This window comes from Rhamphochromis longiceps, linkage group LG7 (assembly GCF_057381845.1).
Source record: "Rhamphochromis longiceps isolate RC_006_pf linkage group LG7, R_longiceps_female_GT1.1, whole genome shotgun sequence".
Lineage (NCBI taxonomy): Eukaryota > Metazoa > Chordata > Actinopteri > Cichliformes > Cichlidae > Rhamphochromis > Rhamphochromis longiceps.
In genome coordinates, this window is record NC_140563.1 from 46889958 (window position 1) to 46916692 (window position 26735).

Genomic DNA, 26735 nt, shown 5'->3' on the forward strand with positions numbered 1-26735 from the left:
ACCACTCTGCATTTAATCATTAGTTATTATTATTTTTTGGCTCTCTTCCACACCTTCAGCAGGCCTGTCTCCCTCACCTCACCCCCTAGACAGTCAGAGCAGATGGCTGCCCCTCCCTAAGCTTGGTTCTGCTGGAGGTTTCTTCCTGTTAAAAGGGAGTTTTTCCTTCCCACTGTTGCCAAGTGCTTGCTCACAGGGGGTCATCTAATTTGGGGGGTTTTCTCTATATTATTGTAGCATCTTAGCCTTACAATAAAAAAGCACCTTGAGGTTAGTGTTGTTGTGATTTGGTGTTATATGAATAAAACTGTACTGAACTGAATTGCATACCATTTTAAATCCAATGTCTTTTTCACCACCATTGCTTTTCCATACCTACAACGACCTCCACCGCCACGTGACTGTTGCGATCGTAGGCCTGGCTTGTTTCCTCCTTTTCCTTCTCTCCACCTAGCTCTTTCTGCTGAAGTACCATGGGGTAGAAGTAGCTCCACTCCTCCATCAGCTTCCGCACTGCTGGATCACTCATCTTATAGGCCTGACCTGTAAGAGTGCCGCTCAGACCGTACGGACTCAGGATCACTGCATAGATAAATTAATAATGTAGAGAAAGAAACAAAGTTCACACATCAGTAGCTCTGAACCATTTTATTATTTTTTTCTGCATTGATTTTTATTTTCTTTGCACAGCAAACCTTTAGTGATAACTGCAATGCTGAAATACTTACTCTTGGTTTGTGCTATTTAAACTTCTACCACTGGTAGAATTGGACTTTTTACACATATAACCCACAAGAAGAAGCACCTAAAATATAAGATATTACTTTTAACGAAGCAATCTGAAAGTACAGTATGTAAAATACTTTGTAACCAACGGGATCCTCACTAGGCTATTTAACCTCTCCCCGACTGGTGCCACTGTTCCCACCTGTCTGAAGGCCTCCACTATCATTCCTATCCCCAGAGAACTAGTATAGACAGCCTCAATGACTACAGACCTATAGCCTTCACGTCTGTAGTCATGAAGTGTTTAGAGTAGATAATGTCTCAGCACATCAGAGACTGTCTACCCCCTGTCCTCAACCCCCACCAGTTTGCTTACAGAGCAAATCGGTCCATGGAGGATGGCATCACCATCACCCTTCACAGAGCGCTGAGCCATCTGGAGAACAGGAAGAGCTACATGAGGATGCTCTTTGTGGACTACAGCATCCTAACCAGCCGGCCTCAATTAGTCCGAAGCTGAACGTCCTTAAAAACAAAGAACTCATAATTGACTTCAGGAGGCACAGACAGGTCCACTCCAATCTGATTATAAAGGGAGAACAGGAATCTGTCTCCACCTTCAGGTTTCTGGGCACCCACATCTCTGCTGACACCAACGACCTGCTGAAGAAGGCCCAGCAGTAGCTGCACTTCTTCGGTGTCCTGAGGAAGAATAAGCCTGACCAGAAGCTGCTGCTGGTCTTCTACCACTCCTCAGTGGAGAGCGTGCACTCCTGCTGCCTGGGTGTTTTGGTACACAGGGGCTACAACAATGAAGGGTGCTCATACAGTGATTAACACAGCCCAAAAAGATCACTGGCTGCCCTCTGTCACCCCTGGAGGCCCTCGCCAGATCCTCTTCCCTCAGGAAAACCAGGGCCATCACAGGTGACAGCATGAACCCCACTCACCACCTGTTTGACCTGCTGCCCTCAGGGCAATCAGGTCCCACACCTCCAGACCCTAACCCTAACGCCCCAACCCTTCCACTGGGCCATTTGGACTGTTAACAAACACTGTTAACAAAGCCATGGTCTGAGTAGCCCCCATCACTCAGGCCACTCTATTCAGACCAATTCTTTCTTCTATTGTGTGCCTTTTTTTGTTTTTGTATATAGGATATATATGTTTATATTTTATTCCAGCACAGTTGGACCACTGACAAGAAAGGGCTAATCTATTCTATTCTAATTACATAATGATTTGTACAATGCACAAAATAGTGTCACACTCACAAGACCAAAAATAACTATTATTTGTGCATCACAACAGATTTTGCTCATTCATCCAAGCAATAAGCAGTCATGTGTCTTTGTTATTACAACTGTGCGGTAATACTAAAAACACATGACTGAACCACACTGCTGGTCTGAGTGATGTTTCATTATTATAAACAGCATGGGCACAATTGTTTATTCAGAAATAACTCTATGGGCTACCAGCAGTGATCACTTTTATTTCACTTAACTGTGGTTTCTTGAAAGTGAAAGCAAAAGCGTTCAAGATTCAAATGCTTCCTCTCTACCTGTTGCTGACTTGACAGCCACTGTCATCTCATTTTCCATTAAGGAAATTAAGAGACTTCCATTTTTACATAATAATAATCACACCTCTGTTGGATATATATCGAACATGAGGATTGCTTTGTTTTACATGCATAAGCACTAGAAGAAGAAAAAAAAAACATCGGGTTTGTGGTGTTACCCTGTACTGGTGTGACGGAGGTCTGCGCGAGACGGATGTGGTGTTCTGTGATGTGGTACGCAGGCTGGTGCTGGGCAATCTCCACACTTGTGCACACGTTGCTCTCTCCGTGGAGGAAGAAGGAGAAGGAACACGACAGGTGTTCGCTGAGGAGAGACGACAGTGAAGATTCAGATGATGGAATCAGGGATGAGCGTAAACAGCGTAGAAATGTGGCGGCGCGCTCACTGAATGTGAGTACGTGTGTGTGAAGTGTGCTGACCACAGAGACATGGGAGCGAGTAAAGGTACACAGCCTGAACAAATAACAATGCAGTTCACGCTGTCCATTTTAATTCCATGTAAAATTTTCAGTGTAACACAATTCATTTTAAATACAATTACATCATTACGTTACTTGAGACTGAATAAACCCAAAGATTGGATCTTGTAGAAAAAATGTTTAAAAAGTAAAACATGAAGTTGCCTTTTAGGCCACAGAATAACAAATGAGAGCATTTCTGCAAATAGCAATTTAGAGAGCAGCCTCAGAATGGATCTTGGTAAAAGCCTCGCTGAGCTCCACCTTCATTGATCATCTTCATCAGTTACCAGATATGCTCCTTATTGCAGGTATAAATCCTCATTTGCTTATGAGTGATTGTGGTGACTACATGTTTACATTATGCAGCGCTCTCTTTATTACACAGCCTGGGCATAGTTCATCATATTTTTCTTCTTTTTTTAATCACAGAGGATAATTGCTGGGGCCTTATTACAATCTATGTACCAGTGGGCGGGCTGGACATCATCACAAGTACCTCGACAGCTTCACTGATGTATATTTTTAATCTTTAAACTTCCTTGCTACCTTGGTTTATAGATATCAGACTGACAATAAAGTCAGCAGGTACTGTAATCTTCTTGCGATTACCCTGCTGCCTATGCAATATCCCTTCTGCCCCGAGGGAGCTTGACCTCCATTTGAGTCGTAATGGATCATCAAATTCAATAAAATGGCCAGCTCCACAGTCACTCATTTGGGCAGAGCTTAAAACGCAGTCTAGGGAGACGGCCTCCAGATGGCGCTGAATGCACCCTAAGACAGAGCAGGCCAATTTTTTTTCCGCTTCATAAACATTCCTGATGCTCCTGGAGAAAAAAACACGCATACCCTCCTAACAGCAGGTGGTTTGAACACAGGTCTGCACAATCACAGGAGAAGAGCAGAGCTGAAGCACATGCATATGCATGCACTGGGCTGCGACAAACGGGCGCACAGGCGCATGTCGCCTCCACACCTACAGGCGCTGCCCCACTGTCTCCCTCACGCACGCACAGACAGACAGACACACACAGTTCATCATCTCTGCAATTCACATCTCTGCAAGACATGACTCAAAATGATTTCAATGTCACTGTCCTCCAACCTTGGCCTCACTGCATCATCCCACCATATGAAGAGCTATATATAGCTGCATGGGGAAGTTCAGGCAAACAGCTGCAAGTCATGAATACCGCTCATGCACATACGCAAACAACTACAATTATCACTGAGGGATCTTTAGTGTCTCCACTCTTACATGCTTTGATTCTGAATGTGTTCACTCTTTCACATAGTTTCAGCACTTGGTTGGATTAGTAAGTTTTTATTTATTTAAATATTTTATGGTCCATCAACTGTCTGATTGGCTGATTGACTCTTGATTGGTTAACTGTACACAGTCCTGCACAAATAAAATAAAGCTGTTGAAGGCTGTTTATTGCCCTCTTATGCTTGTAATTTATTTTATATCATTATTTATATATACACAAAAATATGACTCCCGTAAGGACTCTTATAGACAGCCGAGACCTAATAGCAGGGAATCACTGTAGAGAAATATCTCTCTTTAACTATCCGTCTGTAACTCAGACATTGATCCAGCATAATTAAGGGCTGGATCCTTCTGATATCTCAGCTCAATTTACTGTGCACTGATACCGTCTTGTTCACAATGGGGCAGCCGAGTAAGTGCACTCGAAAAAAGTGAAAACGTTGCAGGGAAACGAGGAAATATTTGCTTGTGCAAAACATGCCGACCGATAAAGCAATCAATGAAGCCAATAACTAGTGCGCAACAATTGCAACAAAGGAACTCTCGCAACGGCAATAAATATGCGATCATATGCAAGTCAGGGAAAAGCAGAACTACAGAAAGAGCATCAAGCTGTAGGGCTGATGCAGCTGGGAGATTGATGCTCCCTGTCCTTTTACAAAGGGCATTTTCCTGCACAGTAAGCGACTGTGAGTGTGTGTGGACGCACTGGGCTCCTTGCATCCTCTGGGGCATTTGTGCAGTCGGCAGGCATGTGTGTGCAAGAGAATGGGAGACAGAGATGCGAGGCAGCTCTCTGTGCTGGGCTGTATGAGTACAGGTATTAATAAATGAAGAGGAGTGATGGTTGAGACTTGCCTAAGGGCTGACAGTACAGGAGGAGAGATAGAGAGAGGAGACAGAGAGAGTGAGAAAGGGAAGGCTGAGAGTGGGATGAGAAGAAAGAAGCGGGAGCGTGAGGGGGAAGAAAAGGGAAGACAGAAGGAGAAGAAGATGGAGAGAGCGAATTAAAGCCGTGCATGGGTAAAATTGAGACAAAAGGGGGGGTGGGGGATGGAAGGATGGAGAGGAAATTAGGAAGACAAGGAAAAGAAAGATGGAGTTAAAATGAGGAGTGAGAGCAAAACACGTGTGTGAGAGAAAGAGGAAGAAGTGAATAATTCAGCGCCACACTCTGCAATTGCTGCACACATATCGATGAGATCAGAGTTTTAATGGGTGGCTACTGAGCATACTTTTATGGTGAAATCAATCAGGAAATGTAGAGTCAGACAACACAAAGAGACATACCGCACACTGTTTGTGCGGTTTCATGTGCATGTTATGTGCCCACAATAAGAGGTAACGGTATAAATGTAGTTGAAGCGAATGTATTATGTATGTGCAAACAAGCAAATGCCTTATGCATGCAGAAAGTGGCATTAAATGCAAGCACAGCTAATGCAACAACGACAACATACGGTCTAAATGCTGCACGCGTGTTTGAAGGGATTGTGTTTTGGCTCGTGTGACAACGTGTGTCTTTTTACCCGATCACAACAGTACCAGCCAGCCAGCCAGCAGGGAAGCTGGTTAACGTCTGACATGCATCATGGACTTGACACAGACACACACACACACACATCTGTGCATATAATCACATGCACACAAAATAATAATGTTTATCTCGGTTGTTGGGCTGCTCTCATGTCTAACCCAGGAGACACAAAGATAAAGCAAGATTAGATTAAAGGAGATACAAAGCATTAAGCATTACAATCACAATGCGCAAGGCACACAAGGCTCCTGTTTCCACTGTTAGATGCACTCCCAAAGCCCATGATGTGATAACTATGTTTAGATATAATCAACTGTAGTTACATGCACAAAACACACATATCAGTATTTTTCTTAAGATTCTCTGAAATCTAGAGGGATTAATCTGCTTAATCTGCACTCATACTGTTTTGTCTGTTACCAGCAAAACTGAGAGTTAAACTAACGGTTACCCTGTTCCTTCTCACAGTCTAACCTTTCCCACACAGTTGCACGAGTGTACACATTCCTCTGGTGCACACAGGCCACTGTGGAGGATGTTTGCACTCCTGTGAGCTCTTGTTAGGAGCGTGTACACACACGCTCCGAAAGTCCTCTCACTGCTGAATTGCTGAAATTACGGCAAACAAATCTAACCAAGCCACCTACCATGCATAACGCATAACAGACTCAGACGTATGCTGCTGCATGTACAACACCACTATTAAAAGTAACATAGGGGCACATGTGGTAAGTTTGATGTATTATTCAGCGGCCCCTGGTGAGTGGCCTTAGCTAGTGTTGCTATCACAATCTTTGTGTTCAAACAATCCTCAAATGAAAAGGTGTGATGTAGACAAAAAAAAGCACAAAGATTGATTGATTGTTTTGGGTGTTTTTTTTTTACAGAATCTCTGCAAACGCTCAATCCAATCATTACCAAGTGGCTAAAAAAACTTCAATGTGAGCCAATACAGGCTTTTACTTCATATCTATGATCTAATTAAAAACAGAAGGAAGAGGTCTGGTTTTAGGTTGTTGCTCTGATGTATCACCATCCTCTCTATTGATCTGTATGTTTTTTTTCTCTCCTCCTTCTTGAACTCTCTCGCATGCTCTCTGTGGTTTCTCACCTGGTAATATAAGAAATCTGGGTTATTGCGCATCGCATGTTCTCTGCATTTTGTCCATAGGGAGGCTGAACATGCACGTGGAAAACGTTTCAAAAGGAGAAAATACAAACCTCTCAATAATCCAAATGATTAACAAGCCCTCTGATGACCACTGATGATCACTTAATTCTGGAAATGATACTATCAGTATCATTGTCTTGTGTTAAATTAATAATTTTATGGCTCACAGTGCATTTAGTCAACCAATGAGCCATTGTATAGACTTTTAGCTAGTTCATGAAAAGAAATAGAGACGGGAACATTAACATAAAGTAGTCAAAATTCATGACTGACTGCTGAAGTTTAAGCGATTAAGCTTTAATCGCTTTTGTTGTCAATTTTCACTACAAACAGTTGTTTCAGAGTCATTTGCAAGTCAGCCATTATTTTTCTCCAGTGCAATACTGTACCGTGTAGTAAAATATAATAATTTGGCTCTAAAATAAGTATGAAAATACAGCGGCTTAGAAACAGTTGCATGAACCTTAGAGTTTTTCCTGCATACAAAAAAATAAATAAATAAATAAACTCAAGCACTTTTCCCGTATTTTCCTGGTAAATAGACTCCAAAGCTACAGGAATACTGCTGTAATTATCATCTGAACAACAGCTCTGAACTTCCTGCTTCCACAGTCATGTGGTCTAGCTGCTAAATCTTCAACACTCATCTCGGTCAAAAACAAATACAATCAAAGCTTAGACTAAAATACGATTTGAAATTTTGCCGTTCATTCACTTTTTTGTGCTCGCCCGCGCAGAAATGAGAAAAATCGACAGCAAATTATTGGATGAAATAAGTATGAAGGGAAAAAGTACCGAAAACTCCCAGCAGCTAAACTTTAAAGAGCCGATATAAACAAATTAAAATACAGTGATTTAATTTAAGCAGCTAATTCGCCTGAAATGATCCCACATCCCACATCTGGGATGCAGACTTCCTCCCAGTTGCAGTTTTACATATATGATCAGTTTTTTTTAACCTTTTTTTTCTAATAGCTCAAAAAACAAAGAATATATATGTGCAAAAAATTCAAAGCTGATCCTTTCCCCTACTTTCACATTAGTATTACTCTCCACACAATAATGAGGATAAAGAATGTGTTACTGTGTCTGTTGCAGTGAGGGAGGGGGTGGTTGCATACTTACAATGAAAATAAATTAGGTCATCCGATTGTTTATATTTGTTTTTGGGTTTTTTTACTAACTTGTTTGTGTTGTTTGTGAATGAATGTGACTGAATTTATTTATTTTTAAGCTAGGCCTCCATAAAACCCAATTCCAGCCTCGCTCCTCTCCTGCTCATGCAGTTAACCGTGGCATCTGAACTGTATAAACATAAACAAAGACTGGTAAATTATTTCACAGGTTAAAACTGAGATGTAGCAAAGGTACATGGAGAATTTTCAGAATGTGAAGGATAAGAGATGACGGGGGGGGGGGGGATCTTTTTTCTCCTTTCATTTCTTTATGTTATGTTTTTATTTCTGGAGATTCTGTGACCTTGTGGTGTGGCCTAACACCAGATGTCTGTTGCCTAGGAGATGGCTCATATCTCAATGTCACTTATCCCTGAGGAGAGGAGAGGAGAGGAGAGGAGAGGAGAGGAAGAGGGGAGGACCTGCAGTGTGTTTTAAAAAGCTTGTTCTGTCAGGTCAGGTAAGAATTTCTGAGATTTAAAAAAATATATATTTAGGTAGGTGATGCAGCTCGTGTCTGTTTTATAGCCATGCTACACTAAAATAACCACATTATTTATGCATGAGTATATAACCATTAGTGAAATTAAAGCACCAATATTAACAAGCATACTGTGGACTGCACTTGACATGCATAGAATTGACTGAACTAATGAGAGAGACAGACTCTAATACAACCATTCAGCCATCTATAGTAATGATTAATTTATGACCCCCTACTTTCACTGAGCCCCACCACACACACTGAGCCTCCACCCCACTCTTCCTCCCTCTCACGCTTCTCCTCTCATGCTCTCCCCTGTAACTCTCTCCCCTCAGCGTCTGATGCAATGCGTTACCAACCCAGAGTGCTTTCCTCTCATTCAGACACAAAGAGAGCAGGAGTGTTGGGTTAAGAAAGGAGGGGTTGACGTTTGTGTTGTTGTTGGTGGTGGTGTTGGTGGGAGTGGGGGTGGGTGGGAGGAGTGGGTTTGGGAATGTTCTCCTGGATGCGCCGATTCCCGCTGTGCCCCAGGGACACATACGAGATAAACACCAGATAAGCCTGACAAAGGCAGCAGCGCCAAGGCGCAGGAGTTGGCACGAAGAGGCAGCATGCCATTGATATTAGCACCAAAGCGCCCCCTGTTGGGGATAAAAAGGCACAGAGTGGAAGTGAAGAGGAGACAAAGGAGGTGGTAACACAGCTGAGGCGGGAGGTCACTGTACGCCTAACTGAGCAATGTCCCCCTCATGGCACGAAAACGCTGATGGCCAGAGATCTGCAGGGGTTTTTAGGACTCACACTGTCAAGTGTGGGGCAACAGTGCAATTGTGGGAACAAGGGATGGTTTCTGTGTGTGTGGAGAATGAGGGAGGGGGGAGGCTGTGTGCTGGAAGTGAGCTGTGGAGATATGTGGCAAGTGCAGGTACAAAATGTACAGACATCTATAAAACACTTGTATTTGTTTGTGTGAGCGTTCAAGTACATTTCTCTCCGTCTCCGTCTCTGTCGTCCCTCGCAGGACTTGTAATAATTCACAGAAAGAACAAGTCAGGATTGGCATAGCAGGGGGGCGTACCAGCTGACAACATATTCAAACAGAGCTGTCGAACTCAAGAGGAATTAGATGATGTGCAAAAGTCACACACACGCAAACACAAAAAAAGCACGGCACATGTTCATACGCCAAATGTGTATGAATGTCCACTTACAGTAGGACACACGTAACAGCGTCTTCACACCGCCCTACTGCCCACATATAATTTAATTAATCTCCAATAACGAGATATGTGATCACTGCTAGCTCTACTTACTAAGATGTACTGTTTGCAGTGGGTTGTTGATTTGTTGTATACTTGTACGTCATTTGTATATTGTGCAGTTTTATGGTGCCATCATGGGGTCTACAGAGATAAATTTATAGTTTTGCTAAAATTGGGCATCTTACATTAATATGCAAAAGTCTTGCGCAAACCGTGATTTATTTATATTCTTGTAAAGTGCTCTCCATGCTTTCTTTGGACACTCATTTGACTCATTATCGCTTGAGTTCTTGTACACGGCCATTTCTAGAGGAATGTTTTTTGTTTGTGTTGTTTGCTCGTCAGTCTTTGACTCATGAATCATTTAAGCATAAAACAAACACCTAACGCAAGAACGGAGTCAGAATCAGAATTACGTTTTAACGCCAAGTTTGCCTGGTACAGAACACCGGTACAGAAATAGAATATAGTGTTGAAGAGTGTCTACACATAACCCATTTTGAATTGTATCTATTGTATTATTTGTATTTTAATAGTTCATTTGTATTTTTCTATACAAATGAATAGAAAAATACAAATGGGATCCACTTTGTTAGAATACAAAGTGAATCCCAAAGAGCAACTCGCTGAAAATTATGCAAATCTTGGCATGGTGTGGAGTGTATTCTTAAAAAATTTGCGGAAACTGGAAATGTGAAGGATAAAAGAGGAAACAGCTGGACTGAAAAACTGTCTGCGGCAGATGAACAGAATCTGAAAGTCATGTCCTTAGGAAACAGGAATAAAAATCCAGCAAAGACCTGACACGGTACTTGAGAAATGCACCTGACCCTTCAGTTGATCCATCTACTGTTCACTTAAGCCTCATCAGAGATGATCGCAATGAAAGGGTGTCTGTCAAGAAGCCACTCTTAAGGAAGGGAAACAGGAAGAAAAGGCTGGCGTTTACCAAATTACACGAGAAATGGATTAAAAATCAGCGGCAACAGGTCTTTTCACATTTTCCAAGATCAAAACTTTTGCACAGTAAATATGGTTTATACTGAAATCCACTCACATGAACTGTCCCTGAAAAATATTTTTTTTTAAATTTACCACATCATTACTTTGTAGTCGCTCTTTTACCAGAACAAATGCAAACGTATAGCATTTGTAAAAAACAGCTGTTACCAGATGTTTCAAATTATTACAAAGTCACACATCAAAGGCCCTTACTGGACTGGAGGATAATAGCATTTGTTGGGGGGTTTCTTGTTTACAGCAAGCCATAACACATCACCAGTATAACACATGACCTCAAAAAAAGAGGAAGAAGAAAATGTTAAGAATCTATTGCCGAAGCTGCATGCCGTTATAGCTGGACTCTTCTGCCCTGAATGCATTACCCCATTGGGGTTAAACAGGCCCTTGGAAAGCAAACATCCCCTCTGAAACAAACCTGTACTACTTCCAAACATTTGAACCAGAGGCAGCAAAAGGTTTGCTACACAGTATCAAAGTATCTGATAGTACGATGGAGCCAAGTTATATGATCGTGGAGCTCAAGCATGGCCATTCATACTTCATTAAAATGATGAACCAATAAAGAAACAATTGAAGGACGAAAATGTTGCTGTTTTTTTTTCCTTTTTGGTTTTGTTTTTCCAGCTGAAAGTTCTGAAAACAGACATTTCTCTGTTAGTTAGCAAAATCTTTCTGTTTTATAATTACAAGACAGCCTGGCCAATCAGCTACCAGAACGTTTTCTGTAATTTTACACATTTATTTCTTACAATTTAAGCCCAAACAGACTTCTATTATTAATTACAGCAGAATTTATTTATCACACATAAAAATCGAGCAGCATTATTGAAATTGCACTTCTTTTCTTATATTAATGCATCTCAGGGATTAAATGTGTCAATAAACTTCTTTACACTGACAGAAATGGGGGATTTCAGCGCTCTGGCACATGTGAGATCAAAGAGAGCTTTATGTGCACATGATGTACAAAGAGCTTGGCATCCCTGACTTAATGTTTCTATTTCTATTTCATTTATAGTTTTTGTTTTCAATTCACTTTAGTTCATTGTCCCTCAGTTCCTATAAAAGTTACTGCTACTTTAGAGTCTTCCCCCTCCTCCATGCACCTCAGAAGCTGCGCCAGAAACTACTCCTGAGCCAACACAAGCCGCCAGAGCTTCAGTGCTCATTCTAATATGTTATTTATAAGCATTTTTAAAAAATATTAGAGGGACGAGCTTGTTATAGAAGTTAAGAGGTTTTATCTTCATATGCACAGTGGAAATATACACAGCAACCTACACTGAGAAAATTGTATTTCACCGATCTCTCCCTTCACAGAAAAAAATTCTAAAAATTCTAATGAAAATAAAAAATAAATAAACTTTGGAAAAGAAAGTGGAAGTCATACATGTGCAAACAACGAAAAGAGTTCAAAAGACCTGCGTTTGAAAAACTGAGCTGTACCTCAACTTTGTGCAAGTGTGCAAACACATCTGTATAAATCAGTGGAGCAGCAGATAGCAACAGTCACAGTAATACTCAGCAGTCTCATTCAGGAGTCTGATGGCAGTGTCACAAGCATTCACATTCTCTCCATCTTCATAAAATCAGTCAGCGAAAAAATCAAAACATCCACATTCTGAATTATATCTGATTCCTCCATTATTTTATCACCGATACATACAGTACGTTCTACCGGGAGTGCTTTTTGGTACAAAGATGTCACCGTCGCGTCAAGCTTTCTCGCAGTGTTTCACAGATATATGCAATACAAGTGACACACACTCCTCGAGATGTCACGCGGCATGCCTCGCTGAGAGGCTTCCACCTGCTCTAAACAGCTAAACCCAAGTTTGCCTCAGCACATCACAGCAGAGTGCACTCGTGTCAGCAACTTTCTACAGGAAGAGTTTCCTGTGCATTTGTTCCTTTGCGCTACGTTTGAATGACAATGCAATTTACAACTTAACAATGTCCAAATATATTATATAAACGCATGCATGATTTGTGCGTGTGTGTGCTCGTGTGTGTGTTTGCTGCAGCTACGCAATATAAAGCAGATTTCCAAAAGGAGCTGTTTGACAAAGCCACTTATTTATCCACTCAGCGTTTGAGCTCTGCTATGTTAGAAATGTAAAGAATGGTGCCTCCTCACCAGCAGGAAAAGCTGAAGTGGGCCGACCGAGCTGTGTGAGGGAAGTGTAATGGCTGCAGCAACAAGTTGAACTACTGCCATCACACCCACCCCTCTTTTTACTCTGTTTCAGTCTCAGTGACTGTCTCCCACATTGCCTACACAGCGTGATCCACAACCCTTCCCTCACCCTGGGAGCGAGAGAGAGGGGGAGCTGTGAGAACTCAGCTATGCTCTCACCTTCCAACACTGCTCTAGTTTTTAATAGTCTCCCACCATGGGCCAGCTGCTGAAACATCAAGGACAGATGACACTACAAAGTCTGACACAGCTATTCGCACAGCCAAGCTGTGTCACGCTTTGCAAACATGCATTTCTCAGAGTCAAACATACATGAAAGAGGAAAAAAGAAGAAGAAATCCTATTAAAAGTAACCAAATGAGACGTGTGCATGCACTTTTGTGCCAAGTGTTCGACTTACGTGTTGCCTAAAGACTTCTCCTCCAGCTCGTGCGGCTTGAAGAACCATTTTCCAATCCTCACGAACCCCTTATCCGTCAAACATCTGCAGCGATGAGCAAGAGAGGACAAGAGAGTAAGAGAGCCGTCAGTTTTCTCTCATCATCAGCAAGCAAGTGATTGATTAACTGCAACATCTGAATAGCATTGTGCGCTTCAATCAAAGCATCAAGTAACAAATAATATTGTTGTAAAGCTGAAAGAGTTTTTGAGTTTGTAAAAGTGATGTTCAGAATGAACTTTAAGGCAGCTGCATGATAGCGTGCAATTTCAATCATTTTCAGCCGAATAGTTTCACAGTTACAATTATTTAAAAAAAGTTATAATTAGCCAAAAAATGACCTTGCAAAATTTGTATTAGCGTTCTAATCTTCCTGTATTGAGCCATTTTACTTTGGCTCTTTGCTTCTCAGAACTATCTACTATTTTACTTATTACTAGTAATGCTGATATGTAGTTTGCAAGTGCACAGGGGAAGGAAGAGTAATTTTCTGCTAATCTGTTTCCCCAACGTGATTTGCACTTTTGCACATGGCTTGCCAAAACCACTTCTTTCATCTGAACAAAATATGATCACATCAAAGTTCAGTTCAGTCATCACGCTCCCTGTTTGGCTGTGCAACCAGCTCTTTTAGAAGTTTTTGACTCGTCTCTCTGTGCAGGTGCCAGTGAATCCCCCGCTGAAATCTCTGACCTGGGTTAAGGAATTACAGTGATTTCAAGTCCACCTCACTCACCCAGACTCAGCTATCCAAAACTTTCAGTCTCCAGCTGTACCATCTTTGGTGCATTCTGATTAATACATTTTCTCATCTGATCGTGCCTTTCCATTACATATAAGCTATTTCTGAGTTTTACAACAATATTCATAAGGAACAGATTACTATAATGACTGTAGGGTATGTATGTCTCTTTTCTCTTCCTAGATTTATTAATCAATCTGGATGAAACTTGCTACATAAACTGGCTGGGGTACCAGGACCATCAACATCTATACAGCTTTTGGGAATTATATTTATAACATTGACATCCTCACAAATTATGCATAATTTATGTAGTTACTGATCTCAAAATGAACTGTATCAACATTGCATCTGTGTGTATGTTGTTGTTTGTAAATGCATTTTGGCAAACTAATTCTTGACTGAATTGTGTTGTCACGTCACGTCATCGCCATCGCATACAACTGCATGCTAAAATGTAAAATGAGGCCTTGCCTTTTTTTCCTTTAAATGTGGGGAGTTGATATTTTTCTCTCATTTCCCTTAACTCTATCTTGACACCGCTGTGTTACCAGTATCTCAATTTACCTGCAACAGTGACTGCCAAAAGCTGTGCGGGAGAAAAACAGCAGGAAAAACCCCCAAACACACTTTTAGCTTTTTTTTAATCATCTGGCAAACAAATCACTTATGATTACGCTGTACAGAGTGTCGCTATTGCATTTTATTTATGATCATATTTTCTGATTCTGCCCACTGCGTTGTCTTTATTGGAGCCAACCAATACATTCATCTTCCAGTAGATCAAGGGTATGAGGATCATTTATGGTAATAAATAACAATAAAATAGCATCCATCCATTTGAGAGTCGGGATATAAATTTAAATCTATAAATCTGGTGGTTGATGTCACACTTTGATTCTTTATTCAGCAAAACGTCTTTACTGTGATTGGCCGGTTTCCTTGTGACGCTCTGTCTCTCATCCCAACTTGACGAGCAGCACAACAGAGTTATTGTAGCATCTTAACTTTTTCATTAACTTTAGCAAAAGTTATATTTCTGTCTTTATGCTATTCAATCCTTTAAATTAAAAAAAAACTGCTTGTAAAAGAAAAAAACTGAATAGTTTTTGATGACAATAATCATAATTAAAATCAGAGCTATAATATCGGCAGCCTGAGACAGAGGTCAGCTTGATCTGCAGAATATAAAAGAGAAAGTGGAACTGATACCTTTAGTGTTGAAACAGTGAGCTATTTAAGGAGTTAGCTTCAAGGTAATAGGAAGGTTAATTCAGCATGCCCCCTATGATGATCACTGATGCTTCACTTAATAGAGAGCAAATATGTGCTGCTTCATTTAACAGATGGCTCTGACTCAGAAAGGAGAGCTTTGGGTACTTGAGCAAGTGATTCAGCACTCAGTTTATAATTCCATTAAGGTGAAGCTCATGCAGGAAAACTAACACGCTCTGTCACTTTGACTTAAAGTTGTTGTTTTTTATTTGTTTGTTTGGTGACTTTCACAATTCAATTCCCAAAACAGGAAGAAATACACCCCTATTTTGCATTTAGAAGTCACTGTGTAAATATTTAGGAAATGGGAATCTGAGGACATATTGCACTATTATTTTACCCCTATCGCTTTGTTGTTGCACCTTTGAGCTGGGTGCAAAGGTAATAAAAAAATCTAATCTACATGTGTGTAAAAGGCTGAGCTGGCATGAAGCGACGCTGCTGTGTCAGACGTGAAGCCCTTCTGTGTAAACTCTGGTGGCATTACACCAGCTCGCTGTGGTTCAGCGTAAACAAGCAAAGGCGCCATAAAGCGGGGTCTCCGTGGACACCAGCATGGTGAAATCTCTGTGTTAAACAGGACTGCTCATTATTTGCCTCAACAGGCTACACTTATGGGTGCCACAGTGGAGTTATCCAGCAGTACGCTTGTTGTTAGACACCATTTATTTACATTTGTTTACAGCTCTCGCGGTGGACTGGAGAAAGCGCTGATGGTTTTACCTTTCCAGCAGGTTGTGTATGGCCTTGAACAGAAGGGTTCTGCACTCGTAGGAAAGCCCACACTCCCACAGGCCCTCCTCACCAACTGAAAGAAAAGGAAACAAAGACATTTGTCAAGATTTTTTTTCTTTTTTTTTTTACTCTTTTGTTAATGAAAATTTGTAGTTGTATCAATCAACCAGCCATGGAGCGACATCCACCAATTTCCAGCATGCTTAGCCCTAACCAGTCACAGGCCTAGCTTGCAACTAGCACATCTTTTGCTCATTTGCCTCAGCTCTATCTTGGCACCGCTGTGTTACCCAAATCTCAACTCACCTACAATAGCAACTGCCAACAAGTGTGTAAAACTGCAGTAAACCACCCCCCCCACCCCCAACGCACACTTTTAGCCTTCAAACTATTCACTCATGATTACCTTGTACATTATTATTTATTATTTATAGCCATTTTTTCGGATGCTTTGCTCTGCTGTGTCCTTATCAGAACCAGTCAATGCCCTAATCTTCAAATAGATCAACGATATAGAGGTAATATGTTCAATTACGAGCCACATGCTAACATGCTGTTAGTGGGGAAGCTGCTCGCTGTTGATAACAACAAACCCAATCAGACACTTAAAATCACCCTCATCTGACTGATCTGGACATTATAAAGAAGCTAATAAAGACAAAGTACAATAAAGCAAAGTGATTAAAGCTACCCAGAGCCTCGGTATGAGCATCAAAGCTGGTGAAGCTATAAACATAGTGAGAGATTATGTACACTTGACACTTGTTTTGTTATCTAAATCTGTTGCACCTCTATTTGCTCGATGTAAGGTAAAATCTCTCAAGCAAAGGCGCGTGAGCAGCAACCCATTTTCAGTTCATTTCTTTTTCCAGTAGCAGACTACTTAACTGTATATAAATGTATTCAGTTGTGTAAGTGAATAAGTTTTGCAGTTACAGGCGTATGCATGGAAAAAATCAGAATTTGGTTTGTATATGCTGTCAGTCATAGTCATTAGAAAGAAAAATCAGTATGAGGAGGTCACACAAAAGATCCGAAACTGGAATCAGCCAAGAAAATTGTGATGTGGCAGCCGTGAATCGGTGCATCTCTAATGAGAAAGTATTACATTACTGTTATCTCAGTAAGTAACGTCATTCACTGTGACAGTAGGACATCTGCACACGCCACCTTGACAATAATAAACAGCACATGGTCAACACGTTAATGAAATTTTGTTTATGGATAACTCTGTCAAAACATGCTGCATGTGCTGATGAGATAATTTACACATCATATTTAAAATCAAGATGATGCCCGTGTGTGTGTGTGTGTGTGTGTGTGTGTGTGTGTGTGTGTGTGTGTGTGTGTGTGTGTGTGTGTGTGTGTGTGTGTGTGTGTGTGTGTGAAGACAGAGAGTTTCCTCGGCTGTACAGCTGTCACATTGGCTGCAACGACGGCCCAGTCAAACCCCATGCAGTTGTCAGCCCCTGTTAGCCTGAGAGTGAGAGCATGCCTGTATCTATAAAGGCTGACACACAGGCTTCACCCTGCTCAGGTTTTTACATGAATAAAGAGTTTTAACTCAATTCACTTTTCCTTTAAAAACATGTCTGAAGACAAATTAAATCAAGTTTGTCTAAGCAGTTGGGTCTGCAGTATGCTGTGAACAATCCTTCTGCCTCCTGATTTCTTTACCCCCCACTCCGGCTCCCACCCAAAACCTACCCTGGCACCAACCCCCACTGCCTTCCTCCCAAAAAAAAAAAAAAAAAAAAAAAGGAGACACTCTCACACACACACTGACAAATGCACACACAGCGGCCAGTTAACAGTGTTTCTCTTTGTTCTTTGCCATATACCTGCAGGGCTGCTGGAAGAACTGGAGGATTGTGGGTGGGTGTTGTGTTTGCTTATAGGGTGGTGGCAAACAAACCAAGCATCACAGAAATACACAAGGAAAAAAAAAAAAGGAATGAGAGACAGAAGCAGAGGCAGATCGCCGGGGGGATGGGTGGCACAAACCCCAGAAGAGGTTTCCTCTTTCTCTCCTCTGTCTCCTTTTTATCTCCTCCCTGATTTTCTCTTTCTTTCTTTTTTCGCCGTGTCTGTCTTTCTCCATTTCTGTTGCTTTGTTGATATTTCCCTCCTATTTTTTTCTTCTTCTTCTTCTCCATACCAGAGTGAATGAAATTTCCTTACTCGCCAGAATTACCCTGTAACCATGGAAACGCTGGCGGTGAGAGCATGGCGCCCTGGCATTCAATTTCAACACTGGTCCCTCCCACCCCTCACCCCTCCTCCTCCTCCTTCTCCTCCTTTTCTCTGTTCTATTGCTTCCAACACCCCTCCACCGTGCCCCCGCGTCCCCCCCACCCTTTCCGCCCTCCCACCCACCCACCCCTCATTTACTCCTGCTTCAGGGCTCAGACAGGAAGCTCGCTCATGCCAGCTCTTCTACAGAGGAGAGAGAGAGAGCGAACACCATGAGCAGAATGCCAAGTCTCCACAAAATCCAGCTCATTAGCTCTCACTGTCTCTATATCTCCCCTTCTCTCTCCCGCTATTAAAAATCCCACAATTTTTTTACCTTCCCAAACTCTGGCAGTCCTGTACAACCCATCTTCATTTACTCTCCTCATGACCAGCTCCATAACACGCTCCTGACCCCTATTACTCCAGAACTATGTCACAGACTCCTCAGCCTCACATTTTCCAGCACTTCCACCCAAAAGTCAACAAACTGAGCCACCATCTAAAAGGAAACATTGCCACATTCGCTCCCCTAATGCATGTAATTTTGTAGCTAATAAAAGAGAAGAACGTGTGTAGCAAATCCCAACGGTAGCACCAGAGTACGCTTTAGATGCCAGAAAACACGCGATTCACACTGGACGCTCACGTTTATAGTGTAGTTGTCAAAGAGCCAGCTCACTGCGCCATATCAACACGAGGTGTGACAAATCACTGTTGCAGGGAAACAAGGTCAGGCATCCACACAAGCACGTGCACGCGCTATTAGTGTAAATATAGAAAAAATGGAGTGTGAAATAAACTAGCAGTGATATCAAAAAGGGGATGAAGAAAATACCATGAAACTGTCATTTCACCAACAGTCGGCTGATGACCATCACTACCTTTCCACTTTTAACTGCCTGTTTTATTGGAGGAGCAACACGGAAGGCCTGATGAAGAAGCACACTGTCAACGCTAAATGCACAGCTAAGTGCAATACAGCTTTACAGCATCATGATCAATCATTCATACCATCCCGAGCTACAGGGAACTGCATCACGCCTGAAAGATTTTAAAGGAGCTGGGTGCAATCGACCTCGGTCTCCATTAGATTAAACTGACTCATCAGTTTTTGTTTTACTAGGTCTGACTAATTAGCACTCAGTTTTTAAAGAAGCAGATGCAATTAAAAGCTGTTTTCACATTGATTTACATCTTACACTCACTTCAAATTTATGTCGAAGTTGAAAGACAGTAAAGAAAAATGAGGGGAAACAACTGCAAAAAAAGAGTGTGTGTGCAATCTACCTAAGTAAACAGCAATAATTGAAATGATATGTTTAATGATATGATATATCATGCATGCTTCAGGATCTCTTCCTTTTTCATTACGATGCAACCTTACAATAATAGAGAGAAAACCCCAACAATCAGATGACCCTCTATGAGCAAGCACTTGGTGACAGTGGAAGGAAAAACTCATTTTAACAGGAAGAAACCTCAGGGAGGGGCAACCATCAGCCGAGGGGGAAAGGAGGGAGACGAGACTAAGGCTGTGTGAGAGGAACAACGAGAAAGTATTTTTGCCAGAATCAAGGCTGACTTTTTTAAACCCTTAAATTCCAATGATGACGAACCGTAAGCTCCAATATAACGACATTCCCTAAACACTTCACCCGCAGATATCATACGACGTGAACAGCATAGCCAAAGTACAAGAACTGCCCATTTAAAGAAATGTAAACTCAACGCCACTGTTCATTTGGTCCCTAGCAACAGACGTGCCAAGTGTGAAGTAGAAAAGTGAAGAGCACATAAACAAACAGCGATTCCTTCTTTTGTTAGTGCGATAAGAGATGAAAAATGGGAGTAAATTCTAACATCTGAGAAACTGGAGGAAAAAGTCAAAAATAAAAATCATGTGGAAAAATTACGCAATTAGCAAAGCAGCTGCTGTTAATCATGGCAATCAGTTGCTCAACTAATATCTTTATGAGCGCGTGCGTGGGTGCAAGTCTTTGTGTACATGCGTGTAACGTGAGGTAACATCCTCACAAATGCATGTTTATTTCACGCGGCCTTGCCACCCTCAATCCTCGTGCCACAATGCTCTTAACTGCTGCGCCACGTCAAACACAAACAAGCAGTGATGGAACTGGGTCGCCACTACCACTCTGAAAACTTCTCCCTCTCTTTTTCTCCATTCCACCCTCCGCATCTAACCCCAGCTTTCCACCTCCATCTGTCCATCAGTCCCTCTTTTTTTCGCTTTGTGTGCTCTCTCTCTCTCTCGCCTTCTCTTTCAGCTCCTCAGACTGTGTTGCCCTGGCACCACTAGAGGGACTGACCGCTCACTATAACTCTGAGCTAATAAACACAAAGACGGTATTGATCCGAAGTCTAGCGGTGACATCACGCTGCCTTTCATACGGTGACCTTTTTCCACGCTTGAAAAAGTAACACGTTACTGTAATCACATTACATTTTGTCTGCAATCTTTCAAATACTGTGGGTAAAGCACATTATGGTTAATACTGAGCTCTTTAATGATCCCTCATGCTTTGTGAAAAAACCATGTGAGCAACTCCGTGGCAAAGATGGGGCTAAAAATGGCAGAGCAATCTACAACTTTCTAAGATTTGGAAATATGCTGTATAATTCAAATGTATTGTGCAAAGGGACCGAGAACGTGAAGGTTAAAGTGAAGAATGCTGGATACGCCCTTATTAGTATAGGGATTTGTGCTGATATGTAGACATAATTATTAGCACAAATGTCACTTGGCAATTATGTAACAATGCGTCTCGTGACGATGCAAAAGTAATGTAACGAGAAGTGTGGCAGATGACTTCCTCCAGCTGAATTACTTCATGAAAAGAAACAAAAGGTGAGGTCTAATACATGACTTTCTTAAGCATTGTTGTTTCTCCCCCTCCTGCTCTCTGTCTTGTTTTGGATCAATAGCACCAGCAGTTCTGCTGTCCACCGGTGTCTGTGCCGTGCGCACACTATGAGCTCTCACTGGGCAGCGCGTGTGTGTGTGTGTTTATGTGTGCAATTTCACACAAACCCCGCTGCCACTTTACTAATTAGCTGGCCCGCTGCATGTCTGAGCAGAGGTTGGTCTCTGTTTACTCTGTGTGTATGTGTGCAAGCATCTATGTGTGTGAGTCTGCAATGCTTGGGTATGCATGGCAACACAGTGTGTGTTTTCATTAATATGAAAGAAAAGAAACATTACAAGGCTGCACAGATGGGGAGAAAGTGAAACAGAAGAAGACGTGGCAAAGAGAGAAAAAGGGAGGAGGACGATAACGACACATCTCAGGAGAGGATAACAAATCTGCAAATGCGGGTTGGGGATGGAGGCAGTTTTCATAATTATCCCCCAAAAAATCTTTTATAACTGTTCCCATATTTACTGAGTTTTTTTTTAATCACAGAGTAAAAACTTATAACTGTTTTACTACTCTTTTTGTAACTATTTAAACATTTTTATTAAAAGAAATAATTTGAACTTTAACTGAACTTCACCCATTCAGTGGACACTTCATTAGGTACAACTTTATTAGGTTTAACTGCTTATTAAGGCAAATACTTAATCAGCCAGTTACACGGCAGCAACACAGCACTTTTAGGCATGTAGACACGATGTCCTAATGACCTGCTGAAGGTCAAGGTGAGCATCAGAATGGGGAAGAAAGATTATTCAAGTGACTTTTAATTAGGTAATATTTGTTGGAGCCTGTCAGGCTGGTGTGGATATTTCAGAACTGCTCATTTTCCCACACAACCATCTCTTGAGTTTACAGAGAATGGACCAAAGTAGAGGAAATATCCAGTGGGTGGCAGCTTTTGGACAAAAACGCCGCGTTGATGGCTTGATGCCAGAGGTCACAGGATAATGACCAGACTGCATCGAGCTGATAGGAAGGTAACAGTAACTCCAATAACCACTTGCTACAAGGGATGTAGAAAAGCATACAATGTGTTGAATGTCAAAGCAGATGTTAGGAAACTGAAGCTACAATTCACACAGGCTCTTCGAAATTAGACAATAGAAGATTGTAAAAATATTGCTGAATCTCACGAGCCTTGAGTTTTGCTGTGACATTCAGATAGCAGGGTCAGAGTTTGGTATAAACAACATGAAAGCATGGATCCTTTTACGACCACAGCGTACCCTTCCAGCAGGATAAGGTTACCAAAAGACTAAGAATACTCAGAGTTGCATATAGCTGTAATTGAACACAGACAACATCTACAGCGTGTATGTAAATGTGCTGATGTCATGAAATGCTCACAGTACAGTTTACGACAATGCCTGGCAGTCACACACAAGAATAAGCGCTAACGCTTGATGAGGTCTAAAGATGTCACCCAGGAAAATTAAAAGGCTGTGAAAGCGGCCCATTTCAACATGCCTGCAGTGATCTTTTAGATCAGCACAAACACAAAGTTCAATTCTTTTTTATTCATGTATTGATCGGCACATTTAGCCCATGACGCTATCCCACTTCAATTTATTTTTCTCCCCTCTCCACATAAAGGGGAATATTCCAGCTAATAATGTGTGAGTTTGTGATATGACGCAGCAAACTTCTATCTTTTATATTTCTTATTTAATACTCACACAGACATCATAACAATAAAAAACAACAGTGTGCAGGGAGAAGCCAGATGCCCACAGGGGATTACTAACAGCGCTTTCCAGTACAGTAACAGTAGTTTGCTGTCTGTTTGCTGGCTGGCGAAATGGCACTGCTGCAGCATGAGCCAGAGTTTATGCAGCTTATACCCTAAGTATAGTCATAAACAAAGAAAGAGAACTGTCCATCACTGTTCTCCTCTTTTTCCTCTTGCGCCTTATTGAGTAAGCAGATCTGTGAAAACGCAAATCACTCCCTGTCTCCCCCCTCAGCCGCTTGCCCGGAGCCAGCCCAGCCATTCCTATCATTCGCGAGCCCCATTCATTCATAAGGTCTCCTGGTAGATGAAAGGAGACGCAGCACTGGTCCACACTGCCAGAACGTGTGTTTTTTCTTAAGCTGGAGATGAAAACACAGTTCTTAATTTGTCAGTTAGGAGGTCACATCTGAGGCATCCAAACCTGCTACAGCTCACAGGTGAGGCGAAGCGAGAACCTGTTGCAGTATTGGAAACTTCTCTTGTTTGACTTTAGACATACTGGAATTTTTCTTGGGAGCAATTAGCATTGCTAATTCTTGGATAATTAAAATATTAAAGGGCCTTTTTTTTCCTCCACAGCTTGTCTGTTTTACATGGTCATTTTTCCCCCCTGCATGAGTTTGACATGGTGTGGCTGTCTTATGTAACAGCAGCTAGTTCACTCCGGCCTACTCTTTCTGGTTGTAGGTGTGCAAATGTGTTAAAATTAGCTGTACAATTTAGGTAGAAAGGAATCCTGCGTGCATTGCCTGGATAACTGGCTGAAAAGCAGTGCTATTTTTTTCACTGTCTTCAGTGACTACATGATGTGAATGACACACGAGAATAAGATGAGAGGAAATCAGTTAAACAAGCAGCAGCTGACATTAGTGGCACAAAGGCTCGGCGTCGTACGGTGCTTTCTTTTTATCCTTGTAATACTCACATTGGTGCTTTACTGTGAGATTTACACATTTTAAAAGTTATTATGTAATATGCTTGTAGGATCACAAGCTTCAAATCCAGCAGAGGTTGTTTAGATGTGAGGTAACAAACACAACAAGGATTTCTGAAATTAAAAGAAACTTGGTTTCTGTGCTTGCTGCTTGTTTGCAGTTGGGGTGCTTTAGAGATCAACACCAGGTTTCTACATTCATTCATACAGCTCACTATGTAACATTAAATTTTGTATCAACACACGCACAAAAAAGGAACATATTTCCTTTTCACCTGATTTCAGCTTCATACTGTGCCCTCAATCCCTCACACACTCTCATGATCCAGTGACACCGTTCTCCTAAACCCGTTACCGACACCTGTCACTTCAACGCAACGGACCAGATCTCTAAAACACCCCGCTAACAATGCAGGATTCAGAAGGCGGTAAACAGGAAACACTGTGGGCTTTTGAATTTTACAGCTTGCAAATTGTTTACAACCTTTAAACTGCTGGCACAATGACTTCTGTTTCCCTTAATCCACCCTGGACAGTTTAGATTTACAACTTCTGGTTAAAGATTTAATTGTCAGCTGTGCGCTTATCATCATATTTCACTGAATACTGATTGTTTCCCATGAACCTTCAGGTGAAAATAAATTTTAACATAGTATACGACCTGAGGAGAAACACCTTTAGGAAACGCAAAAAGAAAAGGAATGTACACATGGAAGGCACTCAGACCCAGGAGGTTCAGAGAGAGAGCGAGGGGGCAGCAGTGACAGCTAGGAGGAGGAGGAGGCTCTGAGAGAGTGAGGGGATGAGGAGATGGGGGAGAGAGAGATCTGGAATCAATTATGTGACTGAGCTGAAGTTACTTGCATAGCTGTGGTGGGGAGTCAGGCGGAGGGGAAAGAGAAGGGACCAGGGTGTGAGTGTTGTGCCATGAGTGAATGTGTCTATATAAACACAAGCTCAGTGCAGTATGCGCCCGCTCGTTTTGATTGGACGGCATATCTAACTATGCGTGTGAGCCTTTTTACCTGCTAGCCCTGACATCATCTCTTTAACCAGTAAAGTCAAGCCGCAGTAAAGCCCCTCGTCCGCTGAGCGCTCCAGAGCTAAGGTCAGAGTGGGTCACAAGAACGGATGGCTGGCACAGACCCAGGCCATGTCAACACAGCAGCTCTCACTATTCCCTTACGCAACTTCCCCTCGTTACTTCTGCGTGCACCAGATTCACACAGTGTATTCCTGCGCTGGCTCTGACACTGGGGGAATTTGACTCGACAAAGGAGGGAAAAAAACAGCAACACTGTGAACTTTGTAGTCCGTGTTGTTAAAGAAAAAAAAAAGAAAAGCCATGGTTTGTGAATGGTTAAACATATGCAGAGGATAAAGTGAAGTCACAACCTCAAGTAACGCCAATTGAGGTTTATTCACATGATTTCAAAAGCATGTTGTGCAGCGTCACTGATGGCCGGACGTGAACCCTCTGAACGAGAAAAAAAAAGAAAATCTTTCTTAAGATTATTTTGCAAACCTTGGATCAAGGATAAAATGTCTTTTTTTATTTTTTAGGAATTTGGAGGAAAGGATTGCAAACTGTGACTCAGACATAATCACTTATATAATCATTACAAAATATGTATAAAAAAGTATGCCTTTTCTACTACACTAAACTAAAATAAAGCAAATCCTCACAATCACATATACTATAAACTTTTTCTGTCAATAAAAGCAAAATAAATTAAAAAAACACACTAGCGCTGTTTAAATTGGTCAAAAAGAGCCTAAGCTAGGTTGTTTGAACTTGGAGTATGATATGTATTACAGTATTAATATTTTCAAAATGTTACACAGCTACAGTTCAGCGTCTGGGGTGTTGGGATATGAAGTGCAGGAATAGATGGTGAAATGTTACAACTGCGGACTGAAGAGGGCTCGGAGAGCCTGGAGCACCTCCGCTGGCAAGCAAAAGGCATATTGATGAGAAGAAGAAAAGTTCAGAGAGCAGAAAGTAAGAAATGAAAGCACAAAATGTGAGGGTTACTGTGTGTGTGTTTGTTTGTTTGAAGGTTCAAAGTAGACAGTCAAGAAAGTCTGAGTGAAAATTCTCTGAGAAGTCAGCCTCAGTGTGAGCGGCACATTTTATATACTCAACAGGGGGCATGTCGGAAATGGGAAAGAAAAATAATATTAACAGAAACACAAAGAACATCTTTAAATTCACAAACTGCAACCGTACGCTAAAACTGAAAGACGCCAGCTGCTGCAGCTCAGATTTTCTCATCAGCTCAACAAAACAGACTCCAACACATCACTCATTCAAAGTTAACCGGCGATCGGTTTCTTATGCATGTTTCTACATTTGTCGGCTTCTTGACTTTTTTTTTTTCATTTATTTTTAATTCAGTAAACAAATGTGGCGCATACTGTAAGCTTCTTGATTTATTTATCATCTCACCAGTCAGCCTGGCGCTAATTTGAAGCGATGCTGTGCATGATTCTGCAGCTTTTAATCGGGAAGAGCTTGTCGACACCATAATTTATAATTTACGGGATATTTACCGTATTAATGTAGAGTCAATGGTGCAATCAGAGTGACTGAAGAGGACTAAGCCCAGGCTATTATGTCAACAAAAAGAACAATATAAGATTTATCACTTTATCTCTAATATAACCTGCTAGAAAAAAAATTGGGGTGTAGATGTGCGTTTATAGGTTTAGTGCGTTTGTTGGTATAGAGGACAGAATCAGGGGAAAAGACTGAAACACAGGCAGGAAATAGGAGATAAGGAGCTGAAAAAAAAGCGCGGTATGTAAAATG

The 26735-nt window shown here is 41.6% G+C and overlaps 1 protein-coding gene across 7 annotated transcripts in view; it reads right to left on the reverse strand.

Moving 5' to 3' along the window:
* Positions 1–26735, reverse strand: part of LOC146666110 (mediator of RNA polymerase II transcription subunit 13-like) — a 90250-nt gene that overhangs the window by 16965 nt on the left and 46550 nt on the right. For all 7 annotated transcript variants that reach the window (XM_085413938.1, XM_085413937.1, XM_085413933.1 and 4 more), the window contains 4 exons: positions 16075–16159; positions 13296–13379; positions 2470–2615; positions 376–582 (listed from right to left, as the gene is read on the reverse strand). In XM_085413938.1, coding sequence (XP_085270064.1) covers positions 376–582; positions 2470–2615; positions 13296–13379; positions 16075–16159 — 522 coding nt within the window. The remainder of the gene's footprint in view (positions 1–375; positions 583–2469; positions 2616–13295; positions 13380–16074; positions 16160–26735) is intronic.